The sequence below is a fragment of the Sabethes cyaneus genome, chromosome 2 (assembly GCF_943734655.1).
Source record: "Sabethes cyaneus chromosome 2, idSabCyanKW18_F2, whole genome shotgun sequence".
NCBI lineage: Eukaryota > Metazoa > Arthropoda > Insecta > Diptera > Culicidae > Sabethes > Sabethes cyaneus.
The window spans coordinates 99,415,040-99,429,951 of NC_071354.1; the positions used below are offsets into that span (position 1 = coordinate 99,415,040).

At 40.2% G+C, this 14,912-nt stretch overlaps 1 protein-coding gene across 1 annotated transcript; it reads right to left on the bottom strand.

The window, feature by feature from the left end:
* Nucleotides 1-1,056: 1,056 nt before the first annotated feature.
* On the bottom strand, nucleotides 1,057-10,996 carry LOC128736891 (zinc finger protein 629). Its single transcript, XM_053831390.1, has 5 exons — nucleotides 10,562-10,996; nucleotides 9,798-10,503; nucleotides 8,738-9,279; nucleotides 8,565-8,669; nucleotides 1,057-1,596 (listed from the first exon to the last, which is right to left on the bottom strand). Exons 1-5 carry the CDS (start codon nucleotides 10,994-10,996, stop codon nucleotides 1,057-1,059), a joined length of 2,328 nt encoding a protein of 775 aa, XP_053687365.1.
* Between the last annotated feature and the right edge of the window lie 3,916 nt (nucleotides 10,997-14,912).

Genomic DNA, 14,912 nt, shown 5'->3' on the forward strand with positions numbered 1-14,912 from the left:
ACATTGACTTTTGGGTTACAATAGAAAATTTTAAATTCTGTAATCTCTCCAATTTGGCATATACTTTACTGGTAACAACTGCTTTTCTAGATTAAAACTTTTGAACCTTGGCTGGGTCTATACACAGTGCATACAATTTCAAGATATTGGGTTTTTAGTTGCTGCTAAACACACACACAAATTATGGTTCAAATTTTATTCCAGGGTTGTAGAAACAGCGTACGTTAGAATAGAACCAATTGGTTTTACGAAATTTCTTTATAATCAATTTAAGAAAATGTGCAAATTTTTCACCTTCTCCGAGTACAGTCTCTATTAAACTGATGAATCGTATACAAATAACACGAACAAATGCGTATCTTTAGATTTATATCAGTCTTTGGTTTCGATTTCTGTCAGACATCGAGTTCATATGGACGTTGCAATCGATTAAGATAACACCGCGACGGAGTACACATATAACCTATCATGCGTTTGTATTGCAGTTTTCTACACGACTTTTCCTCGATATTCTATCCGTATATTCTATTCATTTCTATTGAGCATTAACATAATTATAAATTTTAGTAGCGTTACATATTTCATGTGAGAATCGTTACTCGTTAGAAAAATTATTTTACTCTTAAACAATATCATGAGAAAATCAAAATTCACAGAAAATAAAATTGAAAAACATTACTTCTAGCCATCGCGAAAATAAAAATTATGCGGTATCTTCTTATTTCCAGTCGTTTCGTTCGACAATTCTACTTTTATATCACACGTTTCGTAATCCGCGATATAATGTTGAGAAAAAAGTGTCTTATTTTTGAACAGCGAAAAATTTGCACCAATCCCTTAAACATAATCATTGTTTTGCTGATTGCGTACCATACTTTACGTAGAGTTGTTTACAAATGGTGGAAACCTTAATGACAGTGAATTTTTCCACTAAATCGACACATATTCATGAAGAACATATGCTTTTTACTGATGAATTGCAATCAATGCCGGTGGGCCAACGGGCGTTGAGAGCGCTTGCGGTACTCCAGGATGATGTTGTCCGCCCAGCAGATGTCACTGCGCTGCAATAGTTTGGGGAGCTGGCGCAGCGACGACGGCAGCTATCGATGTCGGAACAGCTGCAACACTGGTCGTAGTCGGATTTTGCTGCTGATTGGGATTGGGTCCCGCGGCTGTTGATGGTGCAGTGGTTGGACCACTGGCAGCCGCTGCATTCGTGGTTACAACAGCAGCTCCTGCTATGAATGGCTGGTTAAATGGCGAACCATAACATTGTGGAAAATACAATTCATGTTTCACAGGGCCCATACGTTGGATTAGGTTGTTCTGTTTATCCACCAGAAAGGTAGGCGAAACTTTTTGTTCTAGTGCTGCGTTGTTATTGTTATTATTATTGTTGTTGTTGTTGTTGTTGTTGTTATTATTATTGTTATTGGTATTGTTGTTGTTATTGTTTAACGCAGCCATTGATGCTAATTTACGTGATTTTGATGAATGCGGATTCATGTGATTATCAATGTGCTTTTTGACCTCCTGTTCAGTTGCAAATCTTCTTCGACAGTTCGGCATAGGACAGCAAAATGGTCGATCTCCCTAAAGTAAGAAAAAAAAAGGAAATTATAAAGTATTGATACTTCTGTAGGCTGGTTCATGTAGGCTAAAATTCAATGCTTATTTAATACAAGTAGTAACTGGCGTACGTCTTATTGAGACCGAATCGGTGTTACTCAACCAAATTTTCTACGATTTGCCGAGCAAATATTTCTTTGCTAAGATAATCTGGCGTACGTCTTATTCTGCTTTAGATTCACTATAACTATAGTGCTTTTGATCGATTATTTTACAAAATACAGTAAATTTTTGAAACAGACAAACAAATGGCGTTCATCAGGAAGTGTGCGTGAAACCCGCACCAAATTTTTATGAATTACGCACCTGCTACTGAACCGATTTGTAAACAGCCACTACCAAATGAAAAGTGATAATGTTTAATACGTCGTTATTGATTATGGTTGGAATCGGTTAACAAGTTCCGAAGATATGGGCAGAATACGGAATACGATAGCGTGAATACATAATATGAGAATGGAAGCAATTAACTAAAGCCATCATGTGGTACCTCGAATCACATTAGAATTTAATGATAAGCACAATAGAAGTCAAATCATGTATCTAGAATTTTAACGAGTTCAAGATGAGTGAAAAAAAGCAGACTGTGAGTGTTGCCGGCGATCTGCAAGAATGTCTGTCTTACCCCGTTCGAAAGGTGCCGGTCGTACCTCCTTAGCACACGTTTTTTATACATTTATCACTTTAACACATTTTTACTCAAATCTACAACGAGCTGCGCATCGACGACACGCGCATTTGTTTTTTTTATATCACTTTAACATTTGACGATTAAAATACTGCCTCAACTATCGAAGACGATTGGGTTCAGAGATGTCAAGTACTTTTTTCAGAATTTAGGATGCAAACGGAATAAAAATCAGGATAAAATAGGATTGCTTGTTTTGTTCTAAAACAATTTTTTTATTTAGCTTACTAGCTGACCCGACAAACTTCGTATTGCCACAAATTAACCTGTGTTGTACATAAATCATGAATCTCGGATGATCTTTGTCACAATCTCGAGTTTTGCAAGCCTCCCAGTGGGCGGCGCTTCCGACGGCGGGTCACCGGCAACACTCGCGACCGTCTCGTCTTGAATGATCTAGTGTTACTATAGATAGTTTTTGTGGTCTTGTATTGACTAATGTTTTATGGAAGAGTCTCGAATTTCTCGAGTTCGATTAGTTTTTGAGTTTCGCAAAAATTTCTGTTTTATTTGTATGAGAGTCCATATCCCCCTACCACAGGGGTGAGAGGTTTCTAACTATCGTAAAATAAATTCAAGACTCCAAAATCTCCCACATGCCAAATTTGGTTCCATTTGCTTGATTAGTTCTCAAGTTATAAGGAAATTTGAATTTCATTTGTATGGGAGCTCCCCTCTTAAAAGGGGAGCTGGTCGTAATTCACCATAGAAAAAATTTCTGCCATCTAAAACTCCCACATGCCAAATTTGGTTCCATTTGATTGATTAGTTCTCGAGATAAGAGGAAATTTGCATTTCATTTGTATGGAAGCCCACCCTCTTAAAGGGGAGATGGGCCTTAACTCGCTTTCTAAAGAAGAGAGGGGTCTCAATTCACCATAGAAAAAAATCTTGCGTCCAAAACCACTTACACGTCAAATTTGGTTCCAGTTGCTTGATTAGTTCTCGAGTTATGAGGAAATTTGTTTTTCATATGTATAGGAGCCCCCCCCCCCTCCTAAAGTGGGGAAATCCATAGAAAATATACCATAGAAAATGTTCTTGCCTACAAAAACACCCACATGATAAATTTGGTTCCATTTGCTTGATTAGTTCTAGAGTTATGTGGAAATTAGTATTTCGTTTGTATGAGAGCCCCCCCTCTTAAAAAGGTAAGGGGTCCTAATTCATCATAGAAAAAATGGTTGCCTCCAAAAACACCCACATGCCAAATATGGTTCCATTTGCTTGATTAGTTATCGAATTATGAGAAAATTTGTATTTCATTTGTGTAGAAGCACCCCCTCTTAAAGTTGGGAGGGGTCCTAATTCACCATAGAAAATATTTTTGCCACCAGAAACCTCCACATGCCAAATTTGGTTCCATTTGCTTGATTAGTTCTCGAGTTATGAGGAAATTTGAATTTCATTTGTATAGGAGCCCCCCCTCCTAAAATGGGTAGGGGTCCCAATTCATCATAGAAAAAATTTTTGTCTCCAAAAACACCCACATGCCAAATTTGGTTCCATTTGCTTAATTACTTCTCGAGTTATGAGGAAAATTGTGTTTCTTTGGTACAGGAGCCCCCCTCTTAAAGTGGGGAGGGGTCGCAATTTACTATAGAAAATATTCTTGCCCTCGAAAACCTTCACATGCCAAATTTGGTTCCATTTGCTTGATTAGTTCTCGAGTTATGAGGAAATTTGTATTTCGTTTGTATAGGAGCCCCCCCGCTTAAAGTTGGGAGGGGTCCTAATTCACCATAGAAAATATTCTTGCCCTCGAAAACTCTCACATGCCAAATTTGGTTTCATTTGCTTGATTACCTCTCGAGTTATGAGGAAATTTGTATTTCATTTGTATAGGAGCCCCCCCTCCTAAAGTGAGGAGGGGTCCCCGTTCATCATAGAAAAAAATTTGTCTCCAAAAACACCCACGTATCAAATTTGGTTCCATTTGCTTGATTAGTTCTCGAGTTATGAGGAAATTTGTATTTCGTTTGTATAGGAGCCCCCCCTCTTAAAGTGGGGAGGGGTTCTAATTCACCATAGAAAATATTCTTGCTCTCGAAAACTTTCACATGCCAAATTTTGTTCTATTTGCTTGAATAGTTCTTCAGTTATGAGGAAATTTGTCTTTCATGTGTATAGGATCCCCCCCTCCTAAAACGGGGAGGGGTCCCAATTCGTCATAGAAAAAATTTTTGTTTCCAAAAACACCCACATGCCATATTTGGTTCCATTTGCTTAATTACTTCTCGAGTTATGAAGAAAATTGTGTTTCTTTGGTACAGGAGCCCCCCCTCTTAAAGTGGGGAGGGGTCCTAATTTACTATAGAAAATATACTTGCCCTCGAAAACCTTCACATGCCAAATTTGGTTCGATTTGCTTGATTAGTTCTCGAGTTATGAGGAAATTTGTATGGAAGCCCCCCCTTTTAAAGAGGAGAGGAGTTATAATTCCCCTTATAAAGAGGGGAGGGGTCTCAATTTACCATAGAAAAAATTCTTGTCACCGAAAACACCCACATGCCAAAATTTGTTCTATTTGCTTGATTAGTTGTCGAGTTATGCAGAAATTTGTGTTTCATTTGTATGGGAGCCCCCCCTCTTAGTGGGGGGAGGGGTTTCTAACCATCACTAAAACCTTTCCTGGCCCCAAAAAACCTCTACATGCATATTTTCATGCCGATTGGTTCAGTAGTTTTCGATTCTATAAGGAACATACGGACAGACAGACAGACAGACAGACAGACAGACAGACAGACAGAAATCCTTCTTTATAGGTATAGATTGCTGATTACAAGAAAAAAATTACTGTTGCGGCAGAAAGCCGCATTGTAATCCATCGCGCTTAGCTTCTATTGTCCAGCTAGTCACAAGACGCTATTGTCCGTTCAACCGAACGTGATGCACAAAGGCTATTATTTTGAACATGTATTAAATCTATTTACCGCAAGGGTATAAAAGGCAAATAATAAATAGCAATTATACAGTGCACTAGCAACCACCGCTGTTGGCGGATGGTTGCCGTAAGATGAATCTAGCGTTTTATTTTAGTGTGAAGACATCCAGTCCCGTTGGTAATCGGCCCCCCTAACGACGATCCGGAACATTGGTGCCGTGACCAGGATTTGTCCTGACACTAACAACCTTTTACCAACGGGACTTCAGTTTTATCGATCGTGCTATCGGTTCGCAGCAACACGTGATATTTCGACGCTGAATTAGTGACTTCATCAACATCATTTTACTCGCGGGACATCAAGTTCGTCGACCGTGTTGCTGACTAGCTGCTAGAGGTGGAACGTTTGGTATGCGGACAGTGGATAGTTCCTGTTCGACGTTAGTTGTGTTAGCCGTATTATTGCAGGTAGGTATTATTTAGGTATTATTTAGTCCAAAATATTTGTGCATTTATGCATTGTATGACGAATTATTTGCATCACATTTTTCGCTGAAATTGGTTCCACTTATGATCGTACGCAAAGCTGCAAATATTAATTAAATTTTTAGAGCTGTCTTTTAACTTTGATATTTTATCGAATTGCATTATTGAGCTTGTTTCACGTCGAACTTAACCCTCGAAACAAAACGCACAAAGGATAGACTAGATGCTGATCCAAACCTTACCGAGTGCGTGGAAGTTGATTGATGATCACATTGAAATCGGAGAGGTACATAATTTATTCGTTCGAGTGAATGTATACGCTGGAAGCAAAGGAAACTTTTTGATTACTCATTCCCATTCTGAACTCTACACATCAAAATTTTCTTTGCATCACTGCACTGACTGGAATTATTTTGCCTGCCAAAGGGTTTATTGTTCTGTATGGTAGGTCTTTTTAGGCGGCTTAAATTCATTTTTGCGATCTTCTGTTTCGGCCATTCATGACGCGGAAACCATTAATTATTTGTGCATTGCGAAGCAATCTTTATGATAAAATGTACTCTAAGAGCGAGAACAGTAAGAAGATAAACAGCAATGGCAGATGAATTGAACACATCTATACCTATAAAGAAGGATTTCTGTCTGTCTGTCCTGTGTTCCTTATAGAATCAAAAACTACTGAACCAATCGGCGTGAAAATTTGCATGTAGAGGTCTTTGGGGCCAGGAAAGGTTTTAGTGATGGTTAGAGACCCCTCCCCCAACTAAGAGGGGGGGCTCCCATACAAATGAAACACAAATTTCTGCATAACTCGAGAACTAATCAAGCAAATAGAACCAAATTTGGCATGTGGGTGTTTTCGGTGACAAGAATTTATTCTAGGGTAATTTGAGACCCCTCCCCTCTTTATAAGGGGAATTATAACTCCTCTCTCCTTTAAGAGGGGGGGTTTCCATACAAATTTCCTCATAACTCGAGAACTAATCAAGCAAATGGAACCAAATTTGGCATGTGAAGGTTTTCGAGGACAAGAAAATTTTCTATGTTGAATTAGGACCCCTCCTCACTTTAAGAGGGGGGGCTCCTGTGCAAATGAAATACCAATTTCCTTATAACTCGAGAACTAATCAAGCAAATGGAACCAAATTAGGCATGTGTGTGTTTTTGAAGACAAATTTTTTTTTATGATGAATTGGGACCCCTCCCCACTTTAAGAGGGGGGGGGGCTCCTATACAAACGAAATACAAATTTCCTTATAACTCGAAAGCTAATCCAGCAAATGGAACCAAATTTGGCATGTAGGTGTTTTTGGAGGCAAGAATGTTTTCTATGATGAATAAGAACCTCTCCCCACTTTAGGAGGGAGGGCTCCTATACAAATGAAATACAAATTTCCTCATAACTCGAGAACTAATCAAGCAAATAGAACCAAATTTGGCATGGGGGTATTTTTTTTGGTGACAAGAATTTATTCTATGGTGAATTGAGACCCCTCCCCTCTTTATAAGAGGAATTATAACTCCTCTCCCCTTTAAGAGGGGGGACTTCCATACAAATTTCCTCATAACTCGAGAACTAATCAAGCAAATGCAACCAAATTTGGCATGTGAAGGTTTTCGAGAGCAAGAAAATTTTCTATGGTGAATTAGGACTCCTCCCCACTTTAAGAGGAGGGGCTCCTGTACAAATGAAATACAAATTTCCTCATAACTCGAGAACTAATCAAGCGAATTGAACCAAATTTGGCATGTGTGTGTTTTTGGAGACAATTTTTTTTTCAATGATGAATTGGGACCCCTCCCCACTTTAGGAGGGGGGGTCCTATACAAACGAAATACAAATTTCCTCATAACTCGAGAACTAATCCAGCAAATGGAACCAAATTTGGCGTGTAGGTGTTTTTGGAGGCAAGAATTTTTTCTGTGATGAATTAGGACCTCTTCCCACATTAGGAGGGGGGGCTCCAATACAAATGAAATACAAATTTCCCCATAACTCGAGAACTAATCAAGCAAATAGAACCAAATTCGGCATGTGGAGGTTTTTGGAGGCAAAAATATTTTCTACGGTGAATTAGGATCCTTCCACACTTCAAGAGGGGGGGCTTCTACACAAATGAAATACAAATTTCCTCATAATTCGAGAACTAATCAAGCAAATGGAACCATATTTGGCATGTGGGTGTTTTTGGAGGCAACCATTTTTCCCATGATGAATTAGGACTTCTTACCTTTTTAGGAGGGGGGGGCTCCCATTCAAACGAAATACAAATTTGCTCATAACTTTAGAACTAATCAAGCAAATGGAACCAAATTTGGCATGTGAGAGTTTTAGATGGCAGAATTTTTTTTCTGTGGTGTATTACGACCCCTTTCCCTTTTAAGAGGGTGGGCTCCCATACAAATGAAATACAAATTTCCTTATAATTTGAGTACTAATCAAGCAAATGGAACCAAATTTAGCATGTAGGAGATTTTTGAGTCTTGAATTTATTTTATGATAGTTAGAGACCTCTCACCCCTGTGGTAGGGGGATATGGACTCTCATACAAATAAAACAGAAATTTTTGCGAAACTCAAAAACTAATCCAACTCGAGAAATTCGAGACTCTTCCATAAAACATTAATCAATAACAAGACCACAAAAACTATCTATAGTAACACTAGATCATTCAGGACGAGCCGGTCGCGAGTGTTGCCGGTGACCCGCCGTCGGAAGCGCCGCCCACTGGGGGGCTTGCAAAACTCGAGAAGTGACAAAGATCATCCGAGATTCATGATTTATGTACAACACAGGTTAATTTGTGGCAATACGAAGTTTGTCGGGTCAGCTAGTTATAATATAAATGATAACATAAATCGTAATTTTACAACTACCTGGTGTGTTCTGGTATGCTGATCGAGTATTGCCTTCTGGCGGAAATCTTTTCCACACTGTGCACATTTGTAAGGTTTCTCACCGGTGTGTATGCGTATATGCTAAAACGGCCACGTGGTTAATTACTTTTTATTTCTAGAATAATGTAATTGTATTTTTTCAGTTATACCTGATTGAGTATCGTGCGCTGCCGGAAAAAGCGTGGACAGTACGGACAACCAAATGGCTTTTCGTTCGTGTGAATTCGGAGGTGCTGCGTGAGATGTGACTGCTGCCGGAAACGTTTGCCGCATTCCGGACACGGATATGGTCTCGATTCAATGTGAATGCAGCCGTGTTGAAGCAGTGTACTTTTCTGTTTGAACTCTTTCTGGCATATGGGACACCGTACATACAGCGGCATTCCAGCCGATCGTCCATGTTGTATGACATCCGGCAATAGAGCTTTCGAGCCTGGTGCTTTGTTTAAGTAGGGCAAGTTGTTCCCGAAGATTGAATGATTGACAACTTTTGTGTCCTTGAAATACGATGGATATTGAAGGTTAGTCTCGGGAGAGAAACAGCCACGAGACTCGGGAGTACCCTGTGATACTTCATCTCCGAAAGTTTGTTCATCTTTGGGTTGACCTTCCTGTTCGGGTGGGTAGGGAACATCCTGCGGCCATAGTGTAGCATGCGGCCCGTTTTTGAAAATTAAATGCGGTGATACATCTGTAAGAATAATCAAAACGTCTTTTTGTTGTGATGCCTAATAGGTGCTTTATCCAATTATGGATTGGGTGGCTTCTATTAATTTTTGTTTCATAATTTGGAAATTATTCCCGACACATTTTGAGCCAATTCGTTTGTTTAAAATTTATAATTTAAATAAAAGGAATTCCTTCTGCAGTAAAATAATATCGTACTCTGCACCCGTTGTTACTTTAGGAGATAAATTGAGGAACAGTCGTTATTTGAAGAATTCGTATCATTTTGAGTCGGTAATATATTAAACAGGAAATTAAATAAAAATGTTTTGGCATCTTCAAATACTTTCTGCAACCTTAGTTAATGGGGCCAGAAAATTAGTATAGCGTATTAGAGACGGATGACAAAAAAAGAAGATACAAATTGCAAATAATCAATAATCGATCGCTCGCCTTGGTGGGTGCGCACGTGCTGATTCAAAATGGCCTTTTGACGGAATTTTTTGCCACATTCCGGATACGGGCAGCCGAACGGCTTATCACCTGAGTGAATTCGGATGTGTTGATTTAGTATAGCTCGCTGTCGGAAAGCACGCTGGCAGAAGGGACACACGAAGGGTTTTTCGTTGGCATGAATCCGAAGATGCTGCGTCAAATGCGATTGCTGGCGAAAACGTTTGCCACACTCGACCGCCGGGCAACCGTATGGGCGAGAATCGGTATGGATCCGTTCGTGCTGTAGAAGAGTGCTTTTTTGCTTAAAATCCTTGCCACAGGTTAAACACTTGAAGAGGCGAAGATCGGATCCTTTGGGTTTGTGAGTTCCGTTGGAGACGGGATGATGCACTTGATTGCCGTGTAGTAAATCTGGCATAGCATACTGTTCTAAATGGTTACCATGTTCCATCCCGGCTGGCATCGCAGAAAGCACTCCGGATTTATTCAAATAGTGATGTAACGGAGCGAAACCTGGCGGAGGTAACATTGCAGCCTGGGGACCGTGATGACGTTGTGTGTAGTAGTTCAGTTCTGGCTGTGCAGGTTCCGGATAGCATTGTTGTTGGTTAGTAGCATTTTGTTGCTGTTGCTGCTGTTGTGATGTTTCGATTTGTGGGTTATGGTTATTTTGGTTAGATTGTTGATTTGGATGTTCAATTATTTGAGAAGGGGAAGTTGTTTGCCCACTTGGTTGGATTTGGCCTAGAGATGTGTTATGTTGTTGATTCACGTTTTGCGGTATATTTTGCGCCTAGAATTACAGACAGTTGAAATTGTTAAAAAATAAGACAAACAAATATACTTGTTACCTTCATTATTCGCTCATCTAGTTCAGTTCCGTTGTGTTGTGGATATGGACTTTTAGCTGGGCTGTGTAGTTGACCATTGGCTTGTTCACCCGGTTGTGACTGCAGTCTGCTTTCCTGATGATTAGGAGGGCTGTTGGGAGTCGGTAACGAAGACTGTTGAGCTTGTGGTTGCTGATGTGGAATTCCAGTGGAATTTGCGACATGATGTGAAGCATTGTTTTGAGTGGATATGTGCTGCGATTGTGCGTTCTGTAATGCTGGATAAATTTCGCCACCCCATTGACCTCCGATGGCAGCTGTTCGCTCTGTACCTTCCTGTGAGTCTTTATAGAGAACGTAAGGTGTATCTTGTGAAATGCAGTACATAATTTGTCGCGGTACTTTGAGACCTGCAGCCAAGCAGGCTGCAAACGAAGCTGAGAAGTTGATTGCCATGCTGTCAATGTCTGGTTCTGATGGAATACTACTCAGGATTAGCAACTAGGCATCGGGGAACAAAGCCAAAGAAGTTAATGACTCATATTTTGTTCACAAATTATCTGAAACAAAAAAAATAGAGTGTATATAATTATTTTAGCAAATTAGGCATAAAAAGTGTGAAAGATACAGTAATAGTATAAAGTTAAACTGGTAGTGCAATAATACCTATAGACAGTTGACCTAGGACAACCTCTTACAGAAAAGTAAGCGTGTAACATGCGAATCTGAAAAATGAAAAAGTGGTCAGATTTTGTACGCATAACAGTCTCATATTTTATGGAGTTTCCTATGTAAATGAGACTGTTATGCAAGTAGCGGCAGCATAACTCTATTAGATTTTAACTAAATATCAATTTTTTACTCATCTATTGAGAAAATCTTTAATTTTTGATCGTATCATTTATATCAGTTACTTAAAGTTTGTAGTTCCATAAAGAGTTTAACCACCAGAGTTAAAGTGAAATCAAACATCCTTTGGTGATTGGCGGTGATATTTGCGTCAAGTTAATCGAAAACATTTGACCCTATTATGGCCTCTTACGTTGGACGGCCTCTTACGGTAAGGTAAGCGTGTAAAATCAAAATATTAAAAGTGAATAAGTGGTCACGCCTGGAACGATTATAACCCTATTATTTCTTTGTTAAATATCAATTTTTAGGTCAGTCGATCAGAAATTCTTCTGCGAGTTGATTCACATGGATACTAGATCGTATTTCAATTTATATTCGCATCATTTTTATCAGTCACTTAAAAATTTTAGTTCTGTAACAAGTTAAACCACCGAGTCATAATCTCACATAGTGATATCGGCTCAATTTCTGTAGTTTATTGCGGCATTACGCTGATCTTCCAGATCTTGTTACATCGTCCCCAATAGCAGCCGGTTTCGTCGGGCAGTATCAGGCTGCAATTCTAATACTGTTGAAAAGTCACCACTTGTGATTGAACACACAATATGATATGGGATAGTTACTCTTAAGTATTTTATGTAATCGAATGTTTACCCCAATAAAAAAAATCAGGCGGGCTTCATGAGGGCAATTTATAAATCACGGGAGTACAACGTGCCCACGCATCACATTTTCGTGGATTTCAGAGCATGAACAGCTATGGCGGATAATGCACGGGAACAGTTTTCCGGATAAACTGATTTGGTGCCACTCTCGAGTGTTATCGAACCGCGCACAGGGTTGTGACAAGGGAACGGACTGTTTTCAGGTATCAGTACTTGAGGCCTAACCGACCAGTTAGTTTAGAGGTACGATGCTGGTATAACAAGCCAGTCGTTGTATGTTTGAATCTCGGCTAGGCGGTCTTGCTAGCTAGAGTCAGCAGGATTCTTGCACTAGCTCCGTAATTGTCCTGTACTCTAATAGCTGGCTGCGAAGTCTGTTGATGAAGAAGGGCCAAGTCATAGAAAGACGTTTAACCTCAAGACCTTTGCTTTTTTACTTGTGGCTTGAGCAGTATGTTTTCCTCATTACACTCAAGTCTTTTTTTACACGGTTTGTTTTTTTCGATTACTCGAAAACGGTGCAGCTAAGGAACTATTTACAATCTACGTGAGGAATGTCGAGCTACTCCCAAATGTATTGAGAAATAAATGAATGGTCTCTAAGTTACCCCGTTCTTAATACTCAAAAAACTAAACCGTGTAAAAAAAGTACTTGAGTGTAATAGGGAGCTTTGTGTCTCACTGCTACTGAATAATTTATAGCGCAATTGAATAATTCATGACGATCAAATGTCTGACTTCATTAATCAGCCAGCACAAAAACATAGGGTTCATCGCTATTGAAGATGTGATCCGGCGAGCGTACATCGAGAGGAACGAATTTCAACAAAAGGAGCCAACAGTTCAGAAACCTTCGGACGTCGGAAGCCACCTACGTCAGACTAAAAATGGAGGCTAGGGGGATTGGGTTACATACCAATGCGTCAAAAACAAAATATAGGAAGAGGCTCCAGAGTAATCAACGTTTGCGACTGGAAAAGGTTGATGAGTTCATATATTTGGGATCTCTAGTTACCACCAACAATAATACGTGTTCGGTTCTTCGATAACTGCACCCACGAGCACCCAAACGGACTGGGTATTTCGGACTGTTGAATTTATCGAACAGCACAGCGCGGACACTACAATGATGACGACCTTATCGTACGGTGATCAAAAGCCAAGAGATCGTTTATTAACTCGGTTCAATACGCAAAGCCTTAGAGTAAAATGGCAAATCAAATCTTCTCTCTTATCTCAATTAATTTAATTAGCATAATCGATCAAAAACTTCTCCTTCTACATTTGAAATAGTGAACTTAATTTTAACATTATGTAACATAGTGTGATTCAATCTTGAACATGCTGGCCCCATTGAAATTGGGAAATTTCAATCAATAGTTGCTTGCTGAAGAAAAGTTGTCTTGGATTGGTAGTAAACATAACTTAGTGATCGGACGTCGATACACCTTGTTGCCTACTCGGACATCGACAACTCGTACCAGACCGTCCGGGCCTGGAATGCCGTTGATAATTCTTCCAAGCTTCCACTGCATTGTAGGAAGATTGTCTTCGCGAACGAACACCATTTGATCCTGATTCACCGGGAAACGTTCGTGCCATTTATTCCGGTTCTGCAATGTCGTAATGTAGTCGTTGGACAAACGACGCCAAAACTGTTTTACCATCTGCGTTTGTCGTTGCCACCGGGAAAGTGTTGATTCTTTGTGATCGAGGACGTTGGGTTCAGCAATGTCGGTCAATGGACCTCCCACTAGGAAGTGACCAGGGGTGAGAGGCTTGATGTCGTTAGGGTCCACTGACATCGGTGTAATGGGCCTCGAATTTGACACAGCTTCTATGCGCGTGAGAACGTTTGTATATTCCTCGTAGTTTAGGTTAGCAGTCCCGGTAATGCGCTTGAAGTGATATTTTGCATCAGATGCCATTCGATGGCTTCCTTTGAACAGAAGGTGCCCAGCTTGTCCTTAAAAAGCTGGGACTGGAACAACTCGTGCATCTCCTTCAGTTTTTTCTTACTGCCAACGAAATTCAGACCGTTATCGGAAAATAACTTCTTACATTTACCTCTGCGTGACGTGAAACGGTGCATGGCGACTATGAACGCATCCACCGTTAAATTAGACACGAGCTCCAAATGAATTACCTTCGTGGCAAAACAAACGAAGACTGCCACGTACGCCTTGTAGATGACAGTTGAGTTTGTTGACGGAAGTAGATTGGACCGGAAAAATCCACTCCGGTATTTCGAAAAGCGTAGCCACCCTCCAGGCGTGATGCTGGTAAATCTCCTATCATTTGTTGCATAGTCGCCGGCTTTGCCCTAAAGCAAGCGACACACCTTCGGATGGCCCCGTATTTCGGCTGACTGTATTTTTTGTTTCTGGAAGTTGATCTGCCAATAATTGTGAATGGTTTGCAGTCCAGCTCGTTTCGTGTTTGTTCAGAAATGTTGGATCGAACCACCAAAGTGTGCAAGTTCGGATTTCGCTGGGCAGCAGCCCACGCGATACGAGATCAGCAGGGTGTTCGTTCGTGCTCACATATCTCCATTCCATACCTTTAGTCAACTGTTGTATTTCAATGACTCGATTGCACACAAAGGTCTTCAGTTTGCTTGGGTCGGTCTTTATTCAAGAAAGAGCTGTAGTGGAATCGGACTAAAGAACGATTCTGGAAAGGGTTATGTTAAGGTTGTGCTTTATGCTTGAGATTAATCGTGCTAGTTCGCGCGCACCGCAGAGTTCAAGGTGAGGTATGGTAGGTTTAGCGTTTTTTAACGGTGCGATTCGAGACTTGGAGGTTAATTGGAGTTGAACGTTGGCCGAATTCATTAACCGAACGAACATATACAC

Excerpts from the sequence above, each read along its gene's own strand:
- LOC128736891 (XM_053831390.1), bottom strand. The coding sequence starts at position 10,996 with ATGGCAATCAACTTCTCAGCTTCGTTTGCAGCCTGCTTGGCTGCAGGT. Across the intron at positions 10,504-10,561 it reads TAGATGAGCGAATAATGAAG|GCGCAAAATATACCGCAAAA; the intron begins GTAACAAGTATA and ends CTGTAATTCTAG. Across the intron at positions 8,670-8,737 it reads AGCGCACGATACTCAATCAG|CATATACGCATACACACCGG; the intron begins GTATAACTGAAA and ends TGGCCGTTTTAG.